The following is a 24,970-nucleotide window of genomic DNA, read 5'->3' on the forward strand; positions in this document are numbered from 1 at the left end:
AGGTGAGATCTTAGTCTAATTAAGGATTCACTTATTAGCTCACTTAGCCTTATACATATATCCTTACCTTTACCTTGACCCCATTACAACCTTGATTAAAGACCTCATGAGTTTTGGTATGACTATGTTCTATAATTGATTGGTTAGACGAAAAACAAAGTTATAGAAGGGAAGAATAAAAAGAAGAATAGAGTGATTAACCCAATAAACACTGAGTGATTAGAGAGCAAACACAAAATCCAGTAAGGGTTCAATAGCTCATTAACATTTATCTCTATTCAAATTAAAAATTGTCTTGCAAGTTTTAATGTTTTCTTTCTCATCTCACTTGCGTTATTATTTGAGGGTTAGCTATATATGTATATATAACTCCTTGAGAATGCGAAATAATTTAACTACATGTAGGCTTTATATATGAGTGGATAAATTAGAATTGCATGACTCATTAGGTAGTTGCATTTAAATTAGGTTGCATTGCATGACATTCCATCACTATAACCTCATTTATTTACCTTGGATTTAGCATGAGGACATGCTAGTGTTTAAGTGTGGGGAGGTTGATAAACCCATATTTCGTGAGTTCTTTTGTGCTTAATTTGAGTGATTTATATAATCCTTCACCTACTTATTCACATTAATTGCATGGTTTTACTTTCCCTTCCTTATTATGTCATATTGTGAAAAACATGTTTCCTAAGCTTTAAAAATTAATTATTTTAATTACCTTTATTTCCATTCGATGCCGTGATTAGTATGTTGAGTAGTTTCAGATTTTCTAAGGCAGAATGACTTAGAGGATGGAAAAGGAAACATACAAAAATGGAAGGAGAAAGCAAAACGGAGCTTTAAGGAAACTGGTGTTCACGCGATCGCATGAACAACGCGATCGCGTGCCAGAAGCAAAGATTTAGCGACGCGGCCGCATGACTGACGCGACCGCGCGCCTTAAGTAAAATGCACATGACGCGGTCGCATGACTGACGTGACCGCGTGGCAAGGAAAAGCTCCGAATGACGCGACCGTGTGACCACGCGGACGCGTGACAGAGGCCATGCACCAGAAAATTACAGAACACGCCCCAGCGAGTTCTAAAACCCTTTTTGGCCCAAATCCAAGTCCATAAAGCATAGACCAGAGATTATGAAGTGGGGGAAAGCATCCATTCAAAGAGTTCGCCAATTTTCTAGTTTTTCTATGATTTAGATTTAGTCTAGAGAGAGGTTCTTTCTCTCTTTTAGGATTTAGGATTTCTTCTTGTTTTAAGAGTAACTCTGGATCCCAGGTTTAATATTCTTTTATTTTAAGTTTTACTTTTATTTATTTATTCCAACATTTGAATTGATTATTATAATTTGATTTATGAATTTCTCCCATGTCACGGATTGTTCTTTGAATTAATGATAATTGAGGTATTTTCAGTTTATAATTGTTTTCTTTGAATTAAGTTGCCATTGCTTCCCATCTAAGGATATTTTTATTATTCCAGCAATTTTACCTTTTCCCCTTTTGGTTCTGATTAAGAATTTAGTAACTCAATAGTTATTAAACTCAACGTAATTAATAATCGTTATCTTGCTAATTGAGCTGAACCTGAATAATCCCAACCTTTTCTTAGGAAATAATTAGGATTCAAAGGTCAATTTAATTAGTCCCTTGACTTTCCTTTGCCCTGGTAAAGGTTGACCAAGTGGAGTTTAGATTCAACTTTTATTATAGTTGAGAGAGATAACTAAGTTAGACCTCTAAATTCCTTTATCTTGCCAAGAGTTGTTTTACAGTTATTATTTATTTTTAATTGCCATTTAATTCACTCATCATTTAAATTACTTGCTTTTCACCTTCTAAATCCCGATTACAACCTTTATAACCAATAATAAGAACATACTTCCTCGCAGTTCCTTGAGAAGACGACCCGAGATTTGAATACTCGGTTAACAATTTCTAAAGGGGTTTGTTACTTGTGACACCCAAAACGTTTGTACGAAGGAATTTTTGTCGGTTTAGAGACTATATCTACAACGCGACTGTTTTTATGACATTCTTTACTGGCAAAAAATCCTTGACGTCAGGGACATTCCGATAGGAGTCTTGAATACCGTCCAGTATGCCCAGAGAGCATCATCAAGCTTCCTAGCCTTGTCCTTTCTTGAAGTACTGACAGTCTTTATTAGAATCTTCTTGAATTCTCTGTTGGAGACCTCAACCTATCCACTTGTCTGAGGGTGATAAGGGATTGACACCTTATGACGGACTCCATATCTCTGTAGAAGTGAGTCCAACTATCTTCTGCAGAAGTGGCTTCCTCTATCACAAATTAGTATCTTTGGGACACTAAACTGGTTGAAAATATACCTCTGAAAAAAGCTTAGCACCATTATGGCATTGATAAAGCATTAATGTTAGTTTAGAATTCCTCAATAGAATTTCTTCGTTGCAAGCATAATAGTCTAAACCAACAACTAACTCTCAATCAAATTTTAATTCAAAGATGTCACAATTAAAATCAATTAACCAGGAGTTTTAATTCCTAGGTCGCTCTCCCTAGGAATTACAATGAAGTGCTCAATTATCGGCTTTGAAGGGATGGGGGTTTGATGACAAGAGACAAGTAATGTAAATAGTATGGAATTGAAGAAACAAACACTAACTAAATATCAAAAGTAATTAAACTCAAGGCAATTAATCAAAAGAAAGAAAAATTCAAGTACTAAGAAACCTCTTAGCGAGGATTGAGAGTTAAAGTTGCCTATCCTAGCCATTGACCACAAACGTATGATGATTATGAAGAGTTAATCCTACTTAGTCAACCCTAACATCGAAGATAAGTCAAATAGGCATAAGTGATCTCAATCCACAAGCCCTAACCAACTCACTAATTAGTTTAATGAAAGACTAGCATTAGTGGAAACCAAATCAATTAACTACCATAATATATCAATCAAGAATGGACATCAATGACTCAAGGTCACCTAAGTCTTCAATTCCAAGCCAAGAGTGGGAAAAAACTACACTAAAACTAAGCCAAGCATTTTTTTCAAATACTTGGTGTGCATGAAAATAAAATCTATTAAATTGTAATAATAATAAATTCTAAAGCTACCAAAAGCAAGAAAATAATAATAACAACTCAATTAAATGACAATAAACAAAGAAATATTAAATTGCATTAATAGAAATTCAAATTAACAAGAGTTCATCAACAATAAAATAACCAAATAAAAGAAATAATAAGTAAAACTAAAAGAAGTAAGATGATAGAACAAGAAATAGCAAAGAAACTAAATCAAAAGAAGAATTAAAGCATCAATCTAAGAGAAATTTAACTAATCTATCCTAGATTCTAAAGAGAAGTAGAGTTTCTCTCTCTAGAAATAACCTAAAACATGTCTAAAACTAAACCTAATTTCTCTCTCCCTTGTTTTCTCTTGAATTCTGCTTGAAATAACTTCAGAAATGAGTTGGATTGGGTTTTAGAGGCCTAAAAATTGCTGCCAACGTTTTGCAATTAATGAAGCCACGTGCCAGGACTTGTGCGTACGCACACTTGCTGATTTTCATCTCGTGCATACGCACGCATCACTGTGCGTATGCATGACTGCACGAATTTCAAAATGTGCGTACACACTCATCCATGTGCATACGCACACTTGCTGAAAACTCCAAACCTCATTTCTTCATGAATTCTCCATTTTTGCATGCTTTGTCCTCACTTCTTCAACCCATAATTTTCTTACAAGCTTGAAATCACTCAACAAACACATCAAGGCATCAAATGGAATTAAAGTGAATAAAATTTAGTAATTATAAGGGCTAAAAAGCATGTTTTTACTTTCAAGCTCAATTTAGGAAGAAATCATGAAAATATGCTATTGCAATGAATAAATGTGGGAAAAGTTAATAAAATTCAACCAATTAAAGCAAATAAATACCATGAAATGTGGATTTATCACATTTCCACACTTAAACAATAGAATGTCCTCATGCTAAACTCAAGAAAGAAACAAGAAAGGGGTACCAATATTTATTCAATGCAAGTAAACTACCTATATGCAATCTATCTACATGAATGCAACTATCAGATGTGAAAATGAAACCAGCAGAAAATAAAAAAATATAGTGATTGGCTGTTAAAAATTGGTGATGGCCTAATAAAAGATAATCTAGATGGAGAGTCAAAAATTGAGATTCCTATGATATGATAGTTTCAAATTTTGAATAGGCATTTGATGACTTAATTAACTTTATCTTTCCAGACTTAGTGTATAGCTATCTGTCAAGCAATTACTTTAATGGTGGAACAATACTAGTGCCGACCTTAGACGTTGTTAGCAAAATAAATAGTCAACTACTATTAATTATTTCTTGAAGGTTGTAGAAGGCTTAGAGAAGAGGGGGTTGAATCTATGACCTTCTTTTGCTTTAACAAAATACCCTTTTAAAACAAACTTTTAGCCTGAATCTGTTCGAACTCAGCAGTGGAAAATTTATGAGACAATTTCATTTTATCTCATGAATATCAGAAAACAAAACAGAGAAGGGAAGAGATAAGCTGACACCATCATGTATCCTGGTTCAGTTGCCTTATACAATGCAACCTACATCCAGTCTCTACCACAACAGTGGTGGAATTTCTACTATAGTTAAAGTATTACATACACCAATCCACAGGATTGACACAATCCTTTCACTCTCAAGTTCTAACCTAACTTGACTTGGTTATGCTAATATCTAACTCTTCACTCTTAGTGCTAACCCAACTAAGAAAGGGGTACCTCACAGGTACAAGATGCAAGACATTGAATCAACCTAAAAAAATCTGAAATCACTCTAGCCTTTTCACTCAAGTGTATCACTCTGTCTTTTGTCACTCTTTGGCTTTTTCATGAACTCTCTCATTCAGCCTTTTTTCTCAAGAAATTATGGAGAGATAAATATTGAAAATGAAATTACAGTCTATAAAACATGAAGGAGATTAATGCTTCAACAGCATCTTAGCTATGTGATGAACCGGATTTGCTTGTCTCTGATTTAGTTCCTCATTTTGGCGAAATTCTCCTTTGATTAGGAAACACTGTCCAAGTTGATGAACTTCTTTGGAGAACTCTTCTAAGAACATAAACCTCAAACGCTGGTTCTCTCTCCTTTCTTTTCAGTATGAACAAAAATTTTCTTTTCGTATCTCCTTACATGTTGTTGAGTAGCTTTCTTAAAAGTCAACTCCTTAAGCTATGTGCTTCCAACTTGTCATATCATTTTTTTAGTTAATCCCCAAATTAGAAATTTGACATAGATTTCTTTTTCTTGACTGAAAGCCTCAAAGCATCAAAGAAGAAGTTTTCAATGGCAATCTCACATCTGAACTATTGAGATGCTACTGGGTCTCTAAGAAACAATCTTGGCCTTTGATTCACACCAGTGTATCTCTGAAATCACTCTTTCCATATCTCGAAATGAAGTAGCAAAGAGTTGGAGAAGGAGGAAAGAAAGTAAGATGCATGTAAAAGGAAATGAATCACCATTAGCATCTGACTTAGCTTGATGTGGTTTGATTTGGGTGATTAGACCTTAACCTTTCTTGCTTAATTATTCTCTTTATTTCTTATTTGGTGAATAATTGAAGAACGAAACTTTCTCTCTCTTTCCTCTGAGTTCTGACCGAAGTGAAAAAGTGAATGTTGCTTTGGAGGCAACAACTTGGAGAGATCAGCATGAGAGAATTCAATTCGGGCTTGAGTTGGTTTTGATTTATTTGGCCCAGCTAAAACATCTTTTAGCTTTGTTTTTTTCCTTGGGCTTTCTTGTTTGGACAGCCCATTAGCAGATTCAGTTTGTTCCATATTGGGCTGCTGCTAAGTTTGCTAATTATGGCCTGCATCACTAAATCAAAAATAATCAAAACTAATTGGGTGATAAACCTACTAAAAATAATGTTTGTCATCATCAATTTAATTTAGTTAATTTCTTAACTCAATATTTCTGGTGATAAAAAAGTGTATCTTAGTTTAGACAATCTTTGTGTTGAGGAAGGTAATATGAAAAACCACTTGAAATTATTTGTCTAAAAATATTGAATACTCTTAATTATTCTTGTCTTCTATCTTATGAGCCCGTACTTATTAAGATTGGTGTTCCGGTGATGCTACTTTAGGAATATTGACCAGTCAAATGACTTTTGCAATGGTACACAACTACATGTTAGAAAACTTGAAAATTACTTGGTTAAATGCAAAATACTAATAGGGATCAAAATAGAAAAAATTACATTAATCCTAAAGATGAATATGGTTCCAAATAATGACTGCATTTTAATCAAATTTTAGAGAAGGCAATTTTCATTGATAATTGGTATGACAATCAATAAGGCTCAAGGACAGATGTTAAAAATTGTGAGTCTATATTTATGAAGACTTATTTCTATGCACGTACAGTTACTTATATGTGGCACTTTCAAAAATTTAGAGTATCTAAGGGATAAAAGATTTAATTTAGAATTATGAAGGAATCTCTAAGAATTATACTATTAATATTGTGTATAGAAAAGTTTTCGATAAATTAAAATGATCAGATACTGTTTAATCAATTAGTATCTATTGTTAATTATTATGATTTTTTTTGTACTCAAATAAAATTTTTTATATAAATAATATTTAAATTTTATTTAATACAGGAACATATATATTACTTATAGATGTGTGACGATCATTAATGGAGACAAAAAATCTATACACACATTTTTTAATAGAAATTAATACATTGATTTATTGCATATTATATATTTTTCTTTAATTAATCCAATTTTTTTGTAAAATTTTTTTGTTATGTACAATTGTTTAATATTCGCATGAATAAAAAAATAAACTAGACTTAATTAAAGAATATTTTTTATTAAAAATAATTTAAATATAAATAAAATATTATATATTTTTTTGCATACACTAATTTTTTTAATCAAATGAAGAAGTTCTAATCTTTAGTCAGGCTTCGATAGATCTAAAGGATTATAATAAAAACTGTTAATTTCTTTAATGTTTTGCTCAAGATCACACGGTGATAAATTTATATACATACAGGATTGTGCATGCTTAATTATTAGTTACTCAGATCATAATCTTACTTCTTAAATGCTGAAAAGATTCCGAAATCATTTTAAAAAAATATGAGTAGTAATAAATTTATAAACTACTTTGTTCAGTGTCAGACAAGTTTTGAAGTGAACATGAAAGGAAGAAAAAACAAACCTGTCTAGTTCCAAAGAAATTCAAAAAGTTAAAGTTTAGAGAAAAGAATAAAATGAGGAAGAAAACAAATTTGTCGAGATCGAAACACCAGAAAGAGGTGGGATCTAACACGTCGTTGTTAAGATAGCATGTGCAAGTTGATGATATGAATAAAGAATAATAAAGAATAATGAATAATGAAGAGTTAAGGAAACCAACAAAAACCACCCTTCTTCAGCCTGGACAAGCATGCTGTGTTCTTTCACGGTCTCCCTACTTCAATTCTTTCGAGACATGTTATTTGCCAATAATATCTTTAAATTGCATCGGATCCTACGTTTCATTTAGCTATGCATTGATCCTTTTCTATTTTATATATATAATAATCTAATATACACACACTGAGACACACAATGTTACATTAAAAATTAGGCTTCGAATCAATTATTATATATTTATATATAAATATATTTATTATTTAACTTATTTTTAATATATATTTTATTAAAATATGTAGATTAATAATTATTTTTTTTAATATATACATAACTAACATTGTAAATTCTAAATTATTTTATTAATTATTTAACTTATTAAATTTTATCAAATAATATCAACTGATTTTTTAAATTATTTTATTAATTTAAATTTTAATTTTAAATTATTAATTTTAATTTTAAATTATAAATCTAAAATTTAAATTTCACTAATATTAATTAACTAAAATTTAGTTTTCTATATATAATACATATATGCATTTAGATCCTGATAACCGGACCCAAATTCCCGCACATATGTTAGTGATTTTCCGTTAGGTTTGTTTTATTTTTAAATGTTCTATGAAAATTAGCATAAACTTATTGCGTTACATATTTTTCTAAAATAATTAAGTACTAGAATAATTAAATATTTTACGATAAAATAATCAAATTTTTATTTTTCATCAACACTAAAATTAGTTATCAGTTTTCCATTTTTAAATTTATACCTTATTTATACTTTGCCTATAAATGTAATTTGAAATATTATTTATAAAATTTGATTATAAATGTAAATATAAATTCAAAATCCAAAATCAGTAATTAAAGAAATAAAATACTCACTATTTTTTGTGAAAGTATAAATGTAAATTTTCACAAAATTTTAGGTTCAAATAGGGAAGTTGCTATTTATTTGGAAACGCCGAAGAAAAATAGAGTCCTAACAAAGGAATACATAAAGAGGCTCACTGAGGAGAGAGCAGAAGAGATAGTGGCTCAAAAACAAGCACAAGAAGGTGTTCCACTGCAAGCAAAAGAAGACAGAGGGACAACTCAGTAGCAATCTCATCGTCATGGTATATAAATCTTCACCTGGTAAGGCTTCATGAACCAAACTCCTCGTATTAGTTAATTATGTTATTGTTGCATTACTTTTGAATCAATATATCATTTGTTCTGTCTTAGTTGCCATCCATATGTTTTCTGAGAAAGAATTTAACCTAATTAAACAAGAAACACCACTAACTATTAACTAATAATTTCGTTACACACACACACACATAAATAATTAACCACAGCTTCGTCGAAATCAAACTAGTAATAATACCCAAACTTTATCTAACACCATTCGATCATGAAGCTTCTCATATAGGGTGTATTACATGAAATCCTATTGAAAAGTAGGATCTCCTGTGAACCTTTTATTTTGTAACATTCATGAACTGCACCTAATTGTAATTTGTAAATCTATTGAAAATTGTCTACAATAGGGAATATTTTGTCACGGGTAATGCTAAGCCGACACCCAAAAATTAAGGGTATTTTCGGGGCAATTGACGAATTAATATTAACCTTTAGGAGGCTTTGAACTAGTTTGAAATATTGTTAATTATCTTCTAGTTTTTTTTTGTTTTTTTGCTGTTGAGATAAACTTGGCTTCAATCCCCCATGTTGGTGGTTACGGTGAAGATTTTAGGGATAACAAAAAAAACTCTTGTTGGTAATGTTAGAAAAAGTAATTTTTAAATCATGACGAGAATAATAAAAGTGAGAGAAAAAACTGACTCAAACTTACTAAAATAATTATAAAAAATCGTAAACTTTTTGGTGTCAAAATAATTGTTGGGATGTACAACAGATGCGTTGAGCCGCCTGGTTAAATCAAACCTAAATTCAACTTGAAATTGTGACATTCTTCTTAGACCTACCACATTCCAAAACATTAAATAACTTGATTAGTAGCTGGGTCAACCCAACTTTAAGATATTATGGATTGACTAGACACAAGACATACATGATGAAAGAAGTCATAAAAGGGGTTATAATATTTCACATTCTGCATATATAAAAAGATATATCAATATTAAAATAACAGTTTTATTATGCAAGAACATTAAAATAACGTTATACAGTATAAAGTACTAAAGTGTAATAATCAATTATGAAATTTTATAATTTACCACTAACTATTTTCTACAAATGTAATCTCCAAAATATTGATTTGATGATTCCAGGTTGGATTGGATTAACACAAAACATAATCAGAATTAGGTCCAAATATTATTTTGGGTCAAATTGTAGAAAGCAAAACTTCACAAAATAATGTTTGGGCTAGATCCATTTACCAAGATAGGTCAGATTGGGTCATGAATATCCCTAGGATATTTTTCAAATTAAGATTAGTGATGATGAAATACTCGCGTGTGGGGAGATAAATAAAAGATACAAATTACTTGACCAAGAGTCAAGTGACATTTATAATTAGGAAAAGTCTAGGGGCCAGCAGTTTTATTGAATTTTGGCCAGCATGTAACCAGCAGAAAAATGTGAGCTATTGGATGAAATCTCACACCATCAAATCATTATTGATGGCTAGTTGATGGCTAACAATCACAAAAATTGCTGGCCCCCTAGCATTGCTCTTTCATGTTATCGAAAAAAATATCATTGAATAAAATATAGACCTCACATCTACCTGGTACGGTTATTCGCCACAATAAGTATAGGATAGATTTGGTTATTAGAACAAATAAGATAAGATATACAAAGGACAGATGGGCAAAAATTAATATTTTTATATCTTAGTTAGTAATAAATTAAATATAAAAAAATAAATTATAAAAATTTAATTTATTTTTAATTTTTTTTAAAAATTAAAAAAATATAATTATAAAAAATTAATATAAAAAATAAATTATATTTTTACTAATATTTTTGTATTTTTTTAATATACAAAATATATTAATTTAATATTTTAAGACAACACAATGTATGTATCTATACATAATTTTGTATAATTTTATATTTCTATAAGTACTTTATAAGCAAATGAAGTTATATATATTTATAAGAAAATAATATATTTATGTATAAAATATATTTTATTGTAAAATTTAATTATACATGTAATTATGTGATTCTCTTGTAATTTAATATATATCTCTATGCAAAAAGCTAATTTTTTGTATTCATATATTAAATTTGTTGAAAAGTTATTTATACAGCTCATTCAGAACGACCATTCTATATAAATGTAGTTTAGAAGCACATGAATAAACAATTTTGAACTTTTCTTGCAATTTACAGCAACTTACAAGTATGTCCTTGATTTACGCTGCCACAATAGACGGTCCCTTTTATAGTTGTCTTAATTATCTCTTACACGCAATTTGTTATGTTTTTCTTCTTTCTTATTCTAAAAAGATAATCATTAGCACATTGAAGATAAATATAGAAGAATTCAAGCAAAAGCAATAACAAATATAAAGAACAAAGACAAGTTTGTTAGAGTTACACTTCCTAGGTTAGGATGACAGGATGTAACCATCAAATCATCAAAATAGTTAAGGATATGTTTGTATAAGGTTGAGCATTTTAATTTTTTGTTTGGTTATATTTTTTTAAAATGTGTTCAACTTCTACTTCATTAGAATTAATAAATTATAATTTTTGCGTTCAATTGTTATTTTTTAAAAAATAATTAAAAATATTTTTTAATCAATTTTTTCTTTCATTCTCATTTGTAATAAAAGACATTAAAAAATCTTGTATTTATTTTTTTATGATTATACTTACAATTATTGTCTTCTAAATTTTGATTTTTTGTTACCAATTTTTCATTTTTTTTCATATGATAAAAGTTTTTTTTGGGGCTTTTTCTTTAATATTTTTTAATGTATATTGTTATTTATTTTTTATAAAATTTTGAGTACTCATTCTTTACATAATATTTTTTAATTATTTATAGAACCTTTTTATTATTTTTTTGTTTGAATTTATATATTTTTTACCATGTGTTCTTGAATTAGTATGTATTTATTTATTATTATTATTTTTTATAATATAAATATTGATTTCATTCGAAAGACTAAATTCTATAAAAGAAGAAGAGGCCTAACAAATTATGATCAATTTATTTATTTATTTTTATTTTTTTTTTTTGTTAATTTTTTATGTTTCTGTATTGTATAATTTTATAATGACGATTTTTTATACTATATTATTTTCATCTTTTTATAATATAAATTATTGATCCTATTAAGTAGAGTAAATTACATAAAAAATTAATCATATGAAATAATAATAGTAAAAAATTATAATATATTAGAAAATAGTATTAAAGAATATTAAAAAAAATACTATATAAAAAAATATTAAAAGAATTAAACATGCTTGCAAAGATAACATATTATTATGTATATAATTCTATGTTTTACCATTCAAACACACTAAAGATTGTTCAACCTAAAAATAAAAGGATGTATCCTATGCATTTATGCAACACATATGTAGTATAGTTTAAGAATAAGACTTAGGAAACCTAACTTCATTTTAGAATTGGTCCAAAATGTATTAAATGACCAAAAATATCTGAATGGCTCATATGAGTTTGTTTTATTCTAGAAACATGTTCTAACTTCTAACTGTCTCATGAAAACGTGGCTTAAATTTTATCATTCATGAAGAGAACATGAGCAAAAAAAGAAAAAAATTAAAAAAACAAAAAACAAAAAACAAAAAACAAAAACACAAATAGAGAAAATCAAGTTGCGATAATCTCTATCACATGTCTACTTGGACAAACGTTTCTCCCAAACAAACGTCATCTATCCTTTATGTTCTTTCTTTCAATTCAATAATCCTTATTAGAGAATTATTTATTTATTTTTGTGACAACTAGCTATAGTTTTTTTTTTCTTCTATGATACACTGTGTTGTGAAAATTAAAGGAACACAATCCTTTAATCTTATAATAATCTCTGACAAAAGGGTGTGATTTGGGATGAGGAAAGGTGAGATGAAACTTGAGGAAGATCTCGGCCCGGATCGGGAGGACGACTTCCAAACGGACGACGAAGAAAACCAGGGGAACAGGGTGTTTGATAATTTGGATGATGATTCTGAATCGGATTCATCAGTTCTTTCGCAAAAATTGTCCAATGATAATATCATGCCTTCTTGGCCTCAAAGCTATCGGTAAATCTTCCTTCTCCTAATGGTTCTCTGTTCAGATTGTTTGTGTTTTACTTTATATTCAGAATGTAATAATGTGTTTCAATGGATTGATTGTTTATATACGTTGATTTTTTTTTTTTTTTAAATTAGCCTCTCTTCTCATCTTACTCAATGTGGATAATTAGTTAATAGTTTACATTTCACTAACATGCATAACGTATAAGATAAATTCTGTTTAAAGAAATTAATTTCAAGCATTCACTCAGGGTAACTATTATTAGTTGTTTGTTTCCGGTGCTATAGCCTATAGGTATTGGAATTTGTATTTGGAATATTGAATTTCAATCTGTCTCGTGCAATTCATGAATGGTTTATGGCGATGAACTTGCAACTCGAGAATTTATTTGCCAAGTGAATCTGAATATGCATGTGAATTTATTTTCATGCACGAGTACACTACTCAAAAAACATTGATCTAATAAAAATATTCTGTAACTAAAAAATACTAACTAAAAATTGCTAAAACTTATTATTTTTAATTTTATTTAATATATTTTATAATAAATAATATTAAATAAGATAAATTTAGACTATTTAAAAATAATTATTTTTTGTCTTTTTAATATTACTAAAATTTTAATTTATCTACACTAAAAAAAATTGTCTATTTCTTCAGATATTGGTATATCTAAAGATAAATGTTATTTATTAAAAACTAAATAATCATCTTTTCATGTTAAAAGATAAAAGGCAACAAAATTATTTATAAAATACATAAATTTATTTAGAATTATGCTATATGTATATTAAAATTAGTCACTAAAATTAGCCACTAGTATAAAATACATGCTGAAATATCAATACACTATAAATATAAATTAAATTACACATAATTTATACACAAATATATTAGTGACTGATTTTAATGACTGATTTTGATGTGCAAATAATATTTCTCATTTATTTTATAGAGAATGAATTATGTTTGGGAAAAGTACTAGATCATTAACTATACTTTTTCTTTAACAAATCAATTAACACCACAATCTTCCCTTCTTTTTAATTTCCTTCACCCTTTTTCCTTGCTAACCCTTCTACCATCAACATCATAATTCATAACCACCAATAATACCAATCTTAAAATATCAACACCAACGCAAAAAACCCCCAAAGCAGATCTGCGTTCATCACTTCTATAATCTCTAACCGACACTTCTTTTGTGTCTCTCCATCAACATCTTCCCATCATCCCCCACACTGAAGCTTTTTGCCAGGCTCTGACGTCCCACCCCAACAACTCTTCTTCAAACTCAGGACCATGCTATCGTGGGGTGAAGGTGCTGTATGTTGGCGGTGGTGGCGGTAGAGTGGTGATAGTAGTTAGTGGCGGTGTTTATTATTGTTGTTGTTGGTGGAATAAAAAATAATGTTTTACTTTTTTTTTCTTAAAATATCTGTTGATTTTTTTTTACAAAATTTATTATTGAATTATTAAAATTTAATTTTGATGGGTAAAATTTTTTTACCTAATATCAAATAATGTAATATCAAATCAGTAAAAATAACTAATTTTTATATTGACCATGTAAATATTCATACAAGAAAATAGATGTTTTACTAATTTTTAACGCTGTGGGTGCATCAAAATAAATTATACCTTGAATTTATAAAAGTTTTTTAAATATTTTCTAATAACACACTGAAATGTTAATTAAAATTCTAAATTCGTTGAATTTGTTGAATTTTTGTTCAGGCAATCCATGGACATGTTAACGAGTGTAACACCACCTGGAATTAGTTTCATAAGGCGAATTGGCTCAAAAGGAAGTAGTAATAATCAGTATTTGACTACAGCATTCAAGAGATCTCAAGAATGGAAGCAAGAGGATTCTTCTTTGGCTAAACCTCTTGTCTCGGATCAACTAAAAGAAGTGGAGAATGGTGTTTCAGAAGAACAACCTGCGAGACAGCAGTCAAGTGTATTTCAACATTCCAAGTTTTCTCTTGATGATTTGCCACCACCACAACACCAATGCTCATTTGCCCAGTCAGTTATTAATGGTTATGATCATTCATTCTTCTACAATTTTTTCATCTTCAAAAGCATGCATTATTTGGTGTTTCTTCCATGTTCACTACCTACTTATCTCATATTTTTAATCTAAGTCATATTTTAAATTTGCAAAACACTTGGTTGGCTGTTGTGAATAAAAAAAATAAAGGAAATCTATTTTTAGTTATCTAATATTAGTCAACATTTTTTTAGAATTTATAATTTAGTATTTAAAATTATTTTTTTGTTTTTTAAGTCTTGAAGATTTTGGGATTCAAGAAATAAAAGCAGGTGAATAAATAAACAAAAATATAATTTATTATTTTTTACATGATCTAAAATATAAAAACTAGTTTTTTTATTATTTGTGAGAATGAGTAACAAATAGATAATCATTTATTTCCTTTCAATTACTCAAAGCATACAAATGTGATTGTATGTATTATGTATGCACAACTGCCTTTCTTAATTTTTTTTTCTTTTTATTTTTCTATAAAGGAACGAATATATTATGTGGGATAGGACTTCTTACGATTCCATATGCTATAAAAGAAGGAGGATGGTTGAGCCTTACAATCCTTATATTATTTTCTATCATTTGTTGTTATACTGGAATTTTACTGAAAAGATGTTTGGAAAGCAACCCTGGACTCAAAACATATCCAGATATCGGCCAAGCCGCCTTTGGAGTAGTTGGTCGCTTAGGGATTGCGGTGAGTAAATTTCGAAATATAAAAATGTTATGTACTCATAAAAAATTCGTTACTGTATATTCGTGTATAAATATATATGTTATTTAATTTATTTTTAATGTATATTTTATACAAATCACTAGTTTTATACTTACAACATAGTTGTACATATTGTGTATAACAAGTTCTTCACTTTTTAGAGTATGATGCTCTTGAGCTCATTTTTATAGGTAAATTAGGTCTCCACCCTCTACAATTCTAATAATATAAATAATATAGACTTTTTAATTGATAATTTATAATTCGTGTAGATAAGTAAAATAAAATATATTGAGAAATTGAGAAACTGACAGCTCTATTTTTATCAAATGCAGATATTCTTGTACATGGAATTGTACGTAAGTAACAAGAATTTCTTCTATTTTAGTATTTTTTTATTATTTTTATTTTTTGCATTGATACACACATGTATTGAAAGGTGAATAGTTCTTGCGTGTAGGCAGCTGCTGTTGAGTTTATAACACTAATGAGTGATAACCTCTCATCACTGTTTCCTAATGTCCACATCAAAGTTGGTGGGATAGATTTGGAGACTCATGTGTTTTTTGCAATCACTGCAGCTCTTATGGTTCTTCCTACTGTTTGGCTTCGAAATCTAAGCCTTCTTTCTTATATCTCAGGTTCTTATTTTTCTTGTTGTATCCATGTTAAATATGCTCACTTTATTTTTAATAGATATCATGCCAACTCATTTGATAGCTATTCATAGAGTGTGAATTCAATTAGAATCTTGGTGTATGACCATTAAATCAATGGTTGAATTCACATGTAATTGATAATTGAGAATCATTAAATAATTTAGCATGTTTAATTAAATTATTATTTAATAATTTGTAAGTGAAAGATAATCACATGTGAATTTGCACCTTAATACTGTATCATTTGCAAAAGGGAGAGTTTCTTAACCCACAAAATGATCTTTCGAATATATTATAATTTAACTACCATCTAGCACTTAGTTGACTAACAAAATAGTCAACACTTTTTGCAAATCTTTCAACTTGAATCGGTGTTTGAGATATTTTCAGATAATTATCGGTCTTGAAAGAATTATTATGCAAATTAATCCTTTTAATGCTCAAAATAATGATCTACTGCAAAAAGTTTCACTATTTTAGAAGCTCTATCTTCTTTCATGTTTAGCTACTAACAGAAATAATAAATGTTTTTTTTTTTTTCAGCTGGAGGAATATTTGCAACAATAATGGTGACATTATGCTTGTTTTGGGTTGGGTTGGTTGATCATGTTGGATTGAAACCAGGAAGAAAACTTTTAGACCTTGAAAACATTTCTGTATCAGTTGGTCTATATGGTTTTGGTTTTGCTGGCCATGCTGTTTTCCCAAATGTCTACTCTTCTATGCAGGATCCATCAAGATTCCCATCAGTTCTATATCTTAGGTAAGCACAACATCTAGTATTAAATTTCCCATAGCTTCAATCCAATTCACTTAAGCTAACACTACTGATAACTTAAGATGCATAAATACGGGTATGCAAGTACAAAAAAAAAAAGAAAATAAAAATGATTTGGGGATGTTAGGATATATTATTATGGAATATATAAAAATGTTATATTCAATTATGTCATTTAAATGTAAATTTAATAGTTTACTATAAAATTTAATGTTTTACAAAAACTAATTTATATGATTAAGAAATATTTATGAATGTTCAATAAAAACTTGTACAAATTACAGTATATATTTATTAACTGATACGAGTATGACAACTATTTAAAAATTTTTATATATCGTAGATGATAATAAATTGGTGAGTGCAAAATGTTTTATAGTGTCAACCAATTAAATTTATTTACTTAGATGAATTAATTTTTTGCTAATAAATTGTTATTACAATAGTTTTGCTTAAGAGCATTGTTGCTTTGTTTTCCTCTTTTGCAGTTTTGCCTTTTGTCTTTTTATGTACATGAGTGTTGGTGCAGTTGGATATTTAACTTTTGGCGAGTCAGTTGAGTCTCAATTTACTTTAAACATGCCCAAAGAGTTATATGCATCAAAGATTGCAACCTGGACAACTGTAAGATATCCAAATTGTTCCCCTTTTATTTATTATTATTTATTATAATGTGACAATTTTTGACAAAAATAATTTTTTTTTGTTATGTTACATATATAGGTTATAACACCGTTGGCAAAATATGCACTAACGATATTACCCATTGCATTGAGTATAGAGGAACTTATCCCTAACAACAAGCTAAGATGTCATGCCACAGCTATTGCTATTAGAACATTTTTAGTGATTTCAAGTTTGGTTGTGGCCCTCTCTGTTCCTTATTTCGGTCAGTATTATTTACATGCTACGATCTTCTCTTTCTTATCTTAAACATACATATCAACTCAATAGTTGAAGTTATATTTAGAATTATGTCTCGTGAAAACTAGAAAAAGGATAAATATTTCATAGGTTAATTTATTATTTGGACAATTAATTGTTAGTTAACATCCTTATTATTTTAAAAAAAATAAACAAACATCGTTATATGTTAGAATGAAACATCAAATCATACGTGAATATTCTACATTACAAGATACGTTTTAAGTATGTCAAAAACTAAGGTGTTCTACTATTTTTAGTCATTGATTTCAACTATAAATATATGATCAAAGACTAAAACACTAGACAGATGAAAATCTGATAGGCTATTTGGGATTGATCTATACATAATTATGTCATTAGTCATAACGTAACATCACAAATCCTGGACGGTCCAAATTTTACAAAATGTAACTTTAGAAACTAGATTGACATTTTTAAAATGTTACCAATAACTAAAATTACAAATTATGCAAGACCAAGTATGATAATTAGAGTACCAATTTATGTTATTTGATGATATATTCTTTCAAATCTGCTCTGCAGGTGCTTTGATGGCGCTAATTGGTGCTTTTATGTCAATGACAGTTGTAATCTCTCTCTCTCTCTCTCTCTCTCTCTCTCTCTCTCTCTCTCTCTCTCTCTCTCTCTCTCTCTCTCTCTCTCTCTCTCTCTCTCTCTCTCTCTCTCTCTCTCTCTCTCTCAAACAGCATTATATATCTAGTTGTTTTTTTTTGGTGGTGCAGGCACTTATTTATCCTTGTGCGTGTTATCTAAAGATACACAACGGTAGATTATCAAAACTTGAGGTATAGAATGTCAACTTCTCTTTCAAATCATCTTTGAAACATTTTTAATATTTCTATGACCAATTTTATTCATCAGTAACTTTTTTTTGTTTTAATTTTTCAGATAACAAAGTGTGTATTAGTTATTATTGTGGGGGTGCTAAGCTCTATCGTTGGAACATATTCTGCTCTATTAAGAATAGCTAATGGAGACGACTAATTAGGAGAATGTTTTTTTTTTTTTTTTCTTGATCTAAAACTCCCCTCTTTCGAAATGTTGTGCCAGATATTTTAGCATAAAATATTTGGACTTCTCTAGATAAATTACGTAGGTCATTTTATTAATTTGTAGTTATGTTTTCTAGTTTAAAACATTATATAGATTATATACGCATGGGGTGATCCTAGTATTTTTGCAAGAAACATGCACAAGTAACGTGGTTGTACGTACTAAGGATGAATTGAACATTACCACCAAAATCTCCCCTCCCTTCTTTTTCCTTTGCAAGAAAGATGCACTTTCACTTGTAATATTTCTAAACTTTGGAGTCCATGGTATCAAAAGATTTTTAATACATTTTACTTATATAAAGAGGATTCAGACCTTTTAAGAAATAGAAAAGAACAATCATAGAGAATGACATGTTGCTCTCTTCATATCTTATTTGTTCTTTATTTTTCTATCTTCATTATATTCTTCTATTTTAGAAGAAATTTTCTCTCTTTTAAGTTGTATTCTAGGAAAACCATTGTTTCATATCTTACATCAGATCATTTTTTTATAATTTTGATACTATTAGTCCGTGTTCGTTTGTATCATCTTTGTGGCAGCTCTATGATATCTTATCAAATATTTTGAGGATTAATAAACTCAAATATAATTTAATAATTTTATTATGTTAATTAACATTTGTTGAAGTGTGGCAATGAATTAAGAAATTTTTCTTAACTGCTAAAAGCATACTAGGTACCATATGAGCCTAAGTAAACAAGAATAAAATAAAAACAACCGAGAAAATAAATTGAATAACCTAACAATCTCAGAAGCTAAGTAGCTACCTAAGAAATGAGTTTACACAAACATGATCACATCAAAATTTTCGATACCTCAGAAACGAGATTATAAATAGACACTACTAGAATAATTTTAAGATTGAACACTTTAAGATGGGACACTTTAGTCTCTCAACTTTTGAATACACAAAAACTCTCTCAAGTTTAACTCTTACTACAAGGTTTTTATTTATTTGTTTATTTGTGGTAGTTTTTTCTATAGCAATTTATAACCCCTATTAAACGGTTTTTAGAGGGTTTCTGAAATCCCCAATATTTGAGGTGCCACAAGATGGGTTTTCAAAAACCTCCATGATCTATTTAGTGGGGGTTTTGTATGTGTTTAATGGGAGTTTTATATTAAATTTTATGATAGTTTTAAATCATTTGTGGCAGTTTAAAACCCCAAAAATTAATTTTTTAATTTAACAAAAATTAACTGTTTTGTGAAAATTTTAAATCTCCACAAATTCGGTAATTATTTATTTATTTTTAATTTCAAAATATTCATTAATTTCATCTCATTTACATACTCTCAAATTAAAAATTTATTTTTTAATATCAAAATTTAAAAACTAAATCTTTTATAATACAATTCCTCAATATATAAGACATAACTCTATATATATATAAAATTCTCAATGTCAATAGTTCCAAACATAATTGTATATAGTATTGTTCTACAAATAAATAATACATTTTGAATTGAGCAGAACTATGAACCATTATCTTTCAGCTTCAATGTAGCCTCTTCCTCATCACTCTCTGTACAAATCAAACAATGCAACAATGTTTGAACAAGTGAATCATAAATGAATAATGTAACATCCTACTATTCCAATTTTTATACTCGAGTCATAAATCAATGATATTAAGGTGGTACGACTCTCAGATGAATTGTAATATATACAAATATAATTGAAGAAAAATATTAAACAAGAAGCCTGAAGAGGAATAAAATAAAATCACAAAGTCGTAACACTCACGCATTGATAAAATAGAAGGTAAAGCATGAATCGAAAGCGGTATAAAATTAAAACCATAAAAAAGATTAAGATAAAGTCAGAATATAGATATATAACATAAGTAATTAGCCATTAGTTGCAACCCGCGAAGTTTAGGACAGTTAGGGTACAGAATAAAAATAGTTTGACAACAATATCTCCTATCTCTCTCAAAAGATACATAAAGGACTTTATAGGCAAATTTTCAAAAGGATTAAATACATAACAAAAGTTCTTCAAAGCAAAAGTGGAGAGTTCTAAATAAAATAAAGTAGAAATATAAGAATCTTCGCCATCTCTCAGATGAAGCACAACTCACTGCTGAGCACCTGGACCTGCATCTAAAAAACAAGAGATATATACGGAATGAGAATTCCCGACCCATGGATTTCCAGTGAATTGAGTTGAACTATTTAGTCACCATGGTTTTTAAGTCAATATAATCACATCACGAGGTCCTTTGTTTCTTGTAAATACTTTACATTTGTTTGAGTTGACTTGACTTGATTCCTATCAAGACTTGTCACTTTTTTGTAACAAACACATTAACCATGTGATTATTTGATTTTTCCTAAGGATGAATAAATAATTTTATTTTCATCATTGCATTGGTTATTGTTTGTTGTGCTATTATATCAATTTTGCTCGTTCAATTGCACAACTTCAATATTCAATAATTCCTACATTCAATTCACTATTGATTGTTGTTGCCTAAGTTTGCACGTGCTTAAATGTTTCTCATCCATTGCTTGCATCTTAGGACATTTAGTTGAGGAACTCATGCTTACTTTTTCATTGTGTGGATGTCACGTTAGCCGGCCGTTGTGTGTATTCCATACCACTATGTAAAATTCCTCAATTAGATGCTTATTTACTCTCTCCTTTATCGTTTTTGTGCTACTTGCCCTATGATTCCTAATTATACTTTATTCATTCTTTTTGAGGATGAGAAATAAAGGTAAGGAGCCGGGAGAGGAGGAGGACGCCGAAGAGGGAGATGCCAAGAATGCATTGAACTTGGCAATTTTCATGCAACTCGAGCCCCCGCATCTGCCAATCGAAGGTGGAGCTCGTGAGAGACATTCTCCTCGGATTGTGTTCGTGCACGGAGGACCGTGCAACGCTTAAGTGTGGGGGAGGATTCGTCATTTTAGGGCGTAAACTTTCTTTTCCGAATACTTTGCACTTTATTTTTGTTTCTTTTTATCATGTTTCTTGTAGATATTTAGAGTGCTTTTGATTGTTGCATTGCATTTTCTTCTAGTATATATATCTTAGCTTATGCATAGTTTATTTCTAGTTATTGCATGTTGCATTTTTGTATCCTTTTCTTAGTATATATTTTATATATAAAAGTTGCGATTGGATGATGTGAATAGTATAACACCTAGTTCAATTTTGTCCTAATTGTTCATGTTAATTTTTGCTTGTTGAAAATTAGGAAAAGAACTAGGAAATTTTGAAAAATTTGCATCCATCACACCATACATACATATAGGAATAAATTTTGGTGAAAAACAATAAGAATTTTCAAGAATTTTGTTTCAAGGGCATGCTATTGAATTGATTTGAAAATTATTTTCAAACTTGCTTGAATGATTTCTTTATGGAACATAGAAGAGTAAAGAACAAATACCTTGTGAGTTTTTGGCCTATATTGAGTCGTTACACATTTTAACCACTAATTTTGTTCATTGTGTGTTATATCTCTTCTATGATTGCAATCTTAGTTTTGCTTGATTCTTTATTTCCTATGATTGATGTTTTGAATTGCATTGAGAATGATTGAGGCCATCTTTGATAAAATCTTACTTTACCCATATAGCCTACCCTTTACATCTACCATTGTTAACCCCTTTGAGCTTTGTTTACCCTATTGTTCTTCATTTTAGCACATCACAACCCTAAGCAGAAAACCATGAATTACCTTGGATTGCATCCTTGATTAACTTAGGTTGAAGGAGTGTGTTACATTTAAGTGTGGGAGAATCTTTTGGGAAACTTTGGTAGTAAAAGAAAATGTTCAACTTGGGTATTTACTAAAAATTTTGGAAAATGGGAACATTCATGTATGAACTACGTAACCATATGCAATTCTAAAAAAAAACTCTTCATCATAAAAAGGGTACAAAAGTCACCCTAAAGTGAAAAGAAATGAATAAAGAATTGCATATGTGATGTTTTGTGAGAAAAGCATACATGAATGTGTATAAAATGTATGACGGGAAGTCAGGTTACATTTTGTGTTTGATTTGGTTGATATAGGTTGAGTGAGAACTTAAACTAATCAAGGATTCAATCATTTTAGTCCACTTGGCCATATCTATCCCACCTTTACCCTAACCCCAATACAACCCCAATAAGTCCTCATGATAATTGCATTCATTCATCACTTGTTTGTTGATTGTTAGATGAAAAGCAAATTCTTGAAAGCATGATTGGAAGGAGATTCGAGTCATTTGACCCTAGACACCGAGTGATTAGAGTGTATACACACCTAGTGAGGATTCAATTACTCAATTCTACGTTCCATACTTCTTATCATGCATTCTTGCAAGTTGCTTCATTTTTGATGTCTTGAATCAATTATTTAGATTTTGCTTGCATTGAATTAATTCTTTTCTTGGCCCTATATGTCTATATACTTGCTTGGGAGTTTGATTGCTTGTTTTCACCAATTCAATAGGATACTATAGTATATATGGGTATATATAGTATATACATACTTACATGCACATAAGTAGTTGCATTGAATAAATCGTTTACCCATTCATTCATCTCCTTTGGTTGTGTTTAGCATGAGGACATGCTATTATTTAAGTGTGAGAGAATTGATGAGTCTATATTTTACAATATATTTTGGTTTGATTTGAGTGGATTCCATCACATAAACCCACATTTATTCATCTAAATAGCATGCTTTTGAGATTTCTTCCTAAATTGTGCTTAATTGTGAAAACATGCTTTTTAGGCATTAAAATAGCTAAAATTAATTCACTTTAATCCCATTTGGTGCCTTGATGTATTTGTTGAGTGATTTCAGGCTTCCAAGGCAAGTATGGGATGGAAGAAGTGAAGAGAAAAGCATGCAAAAGGGAGAAATCATGAAGAAAATGAAGTTTGGAAGCTGTTGCAAAGATGCGTACGCACAACAGTGACTTCGTGCAAGGATGCGTACACATCAAATGTCGTGCGTACGCACGATGGGAATTTTACGCAAATATGCATACGCACCGTAAGTCGTGCATACGCACGACTGCATATGCGTGAGGTCATTAATGCAAATCACTGGAGGCGAATTCTAGGCCTCCAAAATCCAGTCCAACTCATTTTCTGAAGCTATTTAAGGCCAAAGTGAAGAGAAATGAATGGGGGAGCAATTAGGGTTAGCTTAGCATTATGTAGGTTATTTTCTAGAGAGAGAAGCTCCCCCTTCTCTCTAGAAATTAGGGTTCTTAGTTTATTTTCTTTGTAATTTCTATTTTTAATTCTTGCTTTCATCTAGTTTCATTTATGTTTCTATGCTTTCTTGTCCTTATCTTCTTCATTTCTTTTGTCATTTTCTCTTTTATGTCATTTTCCATTTTATGAACACTTTTGTTATTTTAATTTCAATTAATGCAATTTATGTTTCATGTCATTTATTGCTTTTTTTAATTGTTATTGTCATTTTCTTGCTTTTGGTAGTTAGCTTTTATTTTCTATGCAATTTAATATTATTTTATTTTCATGCACACCAAGTGTTTGATAAAATGCTTGGCTTAGCTTTTACTTAGTTTTCCTCACTCTTGGCTTGAAATTGTTGACTTTGGTGATCCTTGAGATATTGATGTCCATTCTTGTTTGATACATTAGAGTAGTTAGTTGATTTGGTCTCTGGTGAACGAAATTGCAATCACACTTTTGCAATCCCGCACAACTAACCAGCAAGTGCACTAGGTCGTCCAAGTAATACCTTACGTGAGTAAGGGTCGATCCCACGGAGATTGTCGGCTTGAAGCAAGCTATGGTTATCTTGTAACTCTTAGTCAGGATATCAATATTTATCAGGTTTAATTGTGAAAAGTAAAAGAACATGAAATAAGTACTTGTTTTGCAGTAATGGAGAACAGGTTGAGGTTTTGGAGATGCTCTATCTTCTGAATCTTTGCTTTTCTACTGTCTTCTTCTTCATGCACGCAAGACTCCTTCCATGGAAAGCTGTATGTAGGGTTTCACCATTGTCAATGGCTACCTCCCATCCTCTCAGTGAAAATGTTCAACGCGCTCTGTCACAGCACGGCTAATCATCTGTCGGTTCTCAATCAGGTTGGAATTGAATCCAGTGA

The 24,970-nt window shown here is 29.8% G+C and overlaps 1 protein-coding gene across 6 annotated transcripts; it reads left to right on the forward strand.

Annotated features, from left to right (window-relative positions):
• The first annotated feature begins 8,384 nt into the window (after window positions 1-8,384).
• Window positions 8,385-19,126, forward strand: LOC130973381 (amino acid transporter AVT1D-like). Of its 6 annotated transcripts, none has more exons than XM_057897868.1 (12): window positions 8,385-8,572; window positions 12,490-12,673; window positions 14,406-14,713; window positions 15,204-15,418; window positions 15,772-15,795; window positions 15,897-16,077; window positions 16,639-16,858; window positions 17,362-17,497; window positions 17,597-17,762; window positions 18,344-18,387; window positions 18,544-18,606; window positions 18,710-19,126. In XM_057897868.1, the coding sequence occupies exons 1-12, from the start codon at window positions 8,551-8,553 to the stop codon at window positions 18,803-18,805; spliced, it is 1,659 nt and encodes a 552-aa protein (XP_057753851.1). In that variant the 5' UTR covers window positions 8,385-8,550; the 3' UTR covers window positions 18,806-19,126. The 6 variants fall into 6 exon arrangements, with proteins under 6 accessions (XP_057753851.1, XP_057753853.1, XP_057753856.1 ...); XM_057897870.1 differs by having other exon boundaries at window positions 8,432-8,572; window positions 12,467-12,673; XM_057897873.1 differs by lacking the exons at window positions 8,385-8,572; window positions 12,490-12,673 and adding an exon at window positions 13,738-13,989.
• The last annotated feature ends 5,844 nt before the right edge of the window (window positions 19,127-24,970 follow it).

This window comes from Arachis stenosperma, chromosome 4, assembly GCF_014773155.1.
Source record: "Arachis stenosperma cultivar V10309 chromosome 4, arast.V10309.gnm1.PFL2, whole genome shotgun sequence".
Lineage (NCBI taxonomy): Eukaryota > Viridiplantae > Streptophyta > Magnoliopsida > Fabales > Fabaceae > Arachis > Arachis stenosperma.

Excerpts from the sequence above, each read along its gene's own strand:
- LOC130973381 (XM_057897868.1), top strand. The coding sequence starts at position 8,551 with ATGGTATATAAATCTTCACCTG. Across the intron at positions 15,796-15,896 it reads TCTTGTACATGGAATTGTAC|GCAGCTGCTGTTGAGTTTAT; the intron begins GTAAGTAACAAG and ends TCTTGCGTGTAG. Across the intron at positions 17,763-18,343 it reads CCTCTCTGTTCCTTATTTCG|GTGCTTTGATGGCGCTAATT; the intron begins GTCAGTATTATT and ends TCTGCTCTGCAG.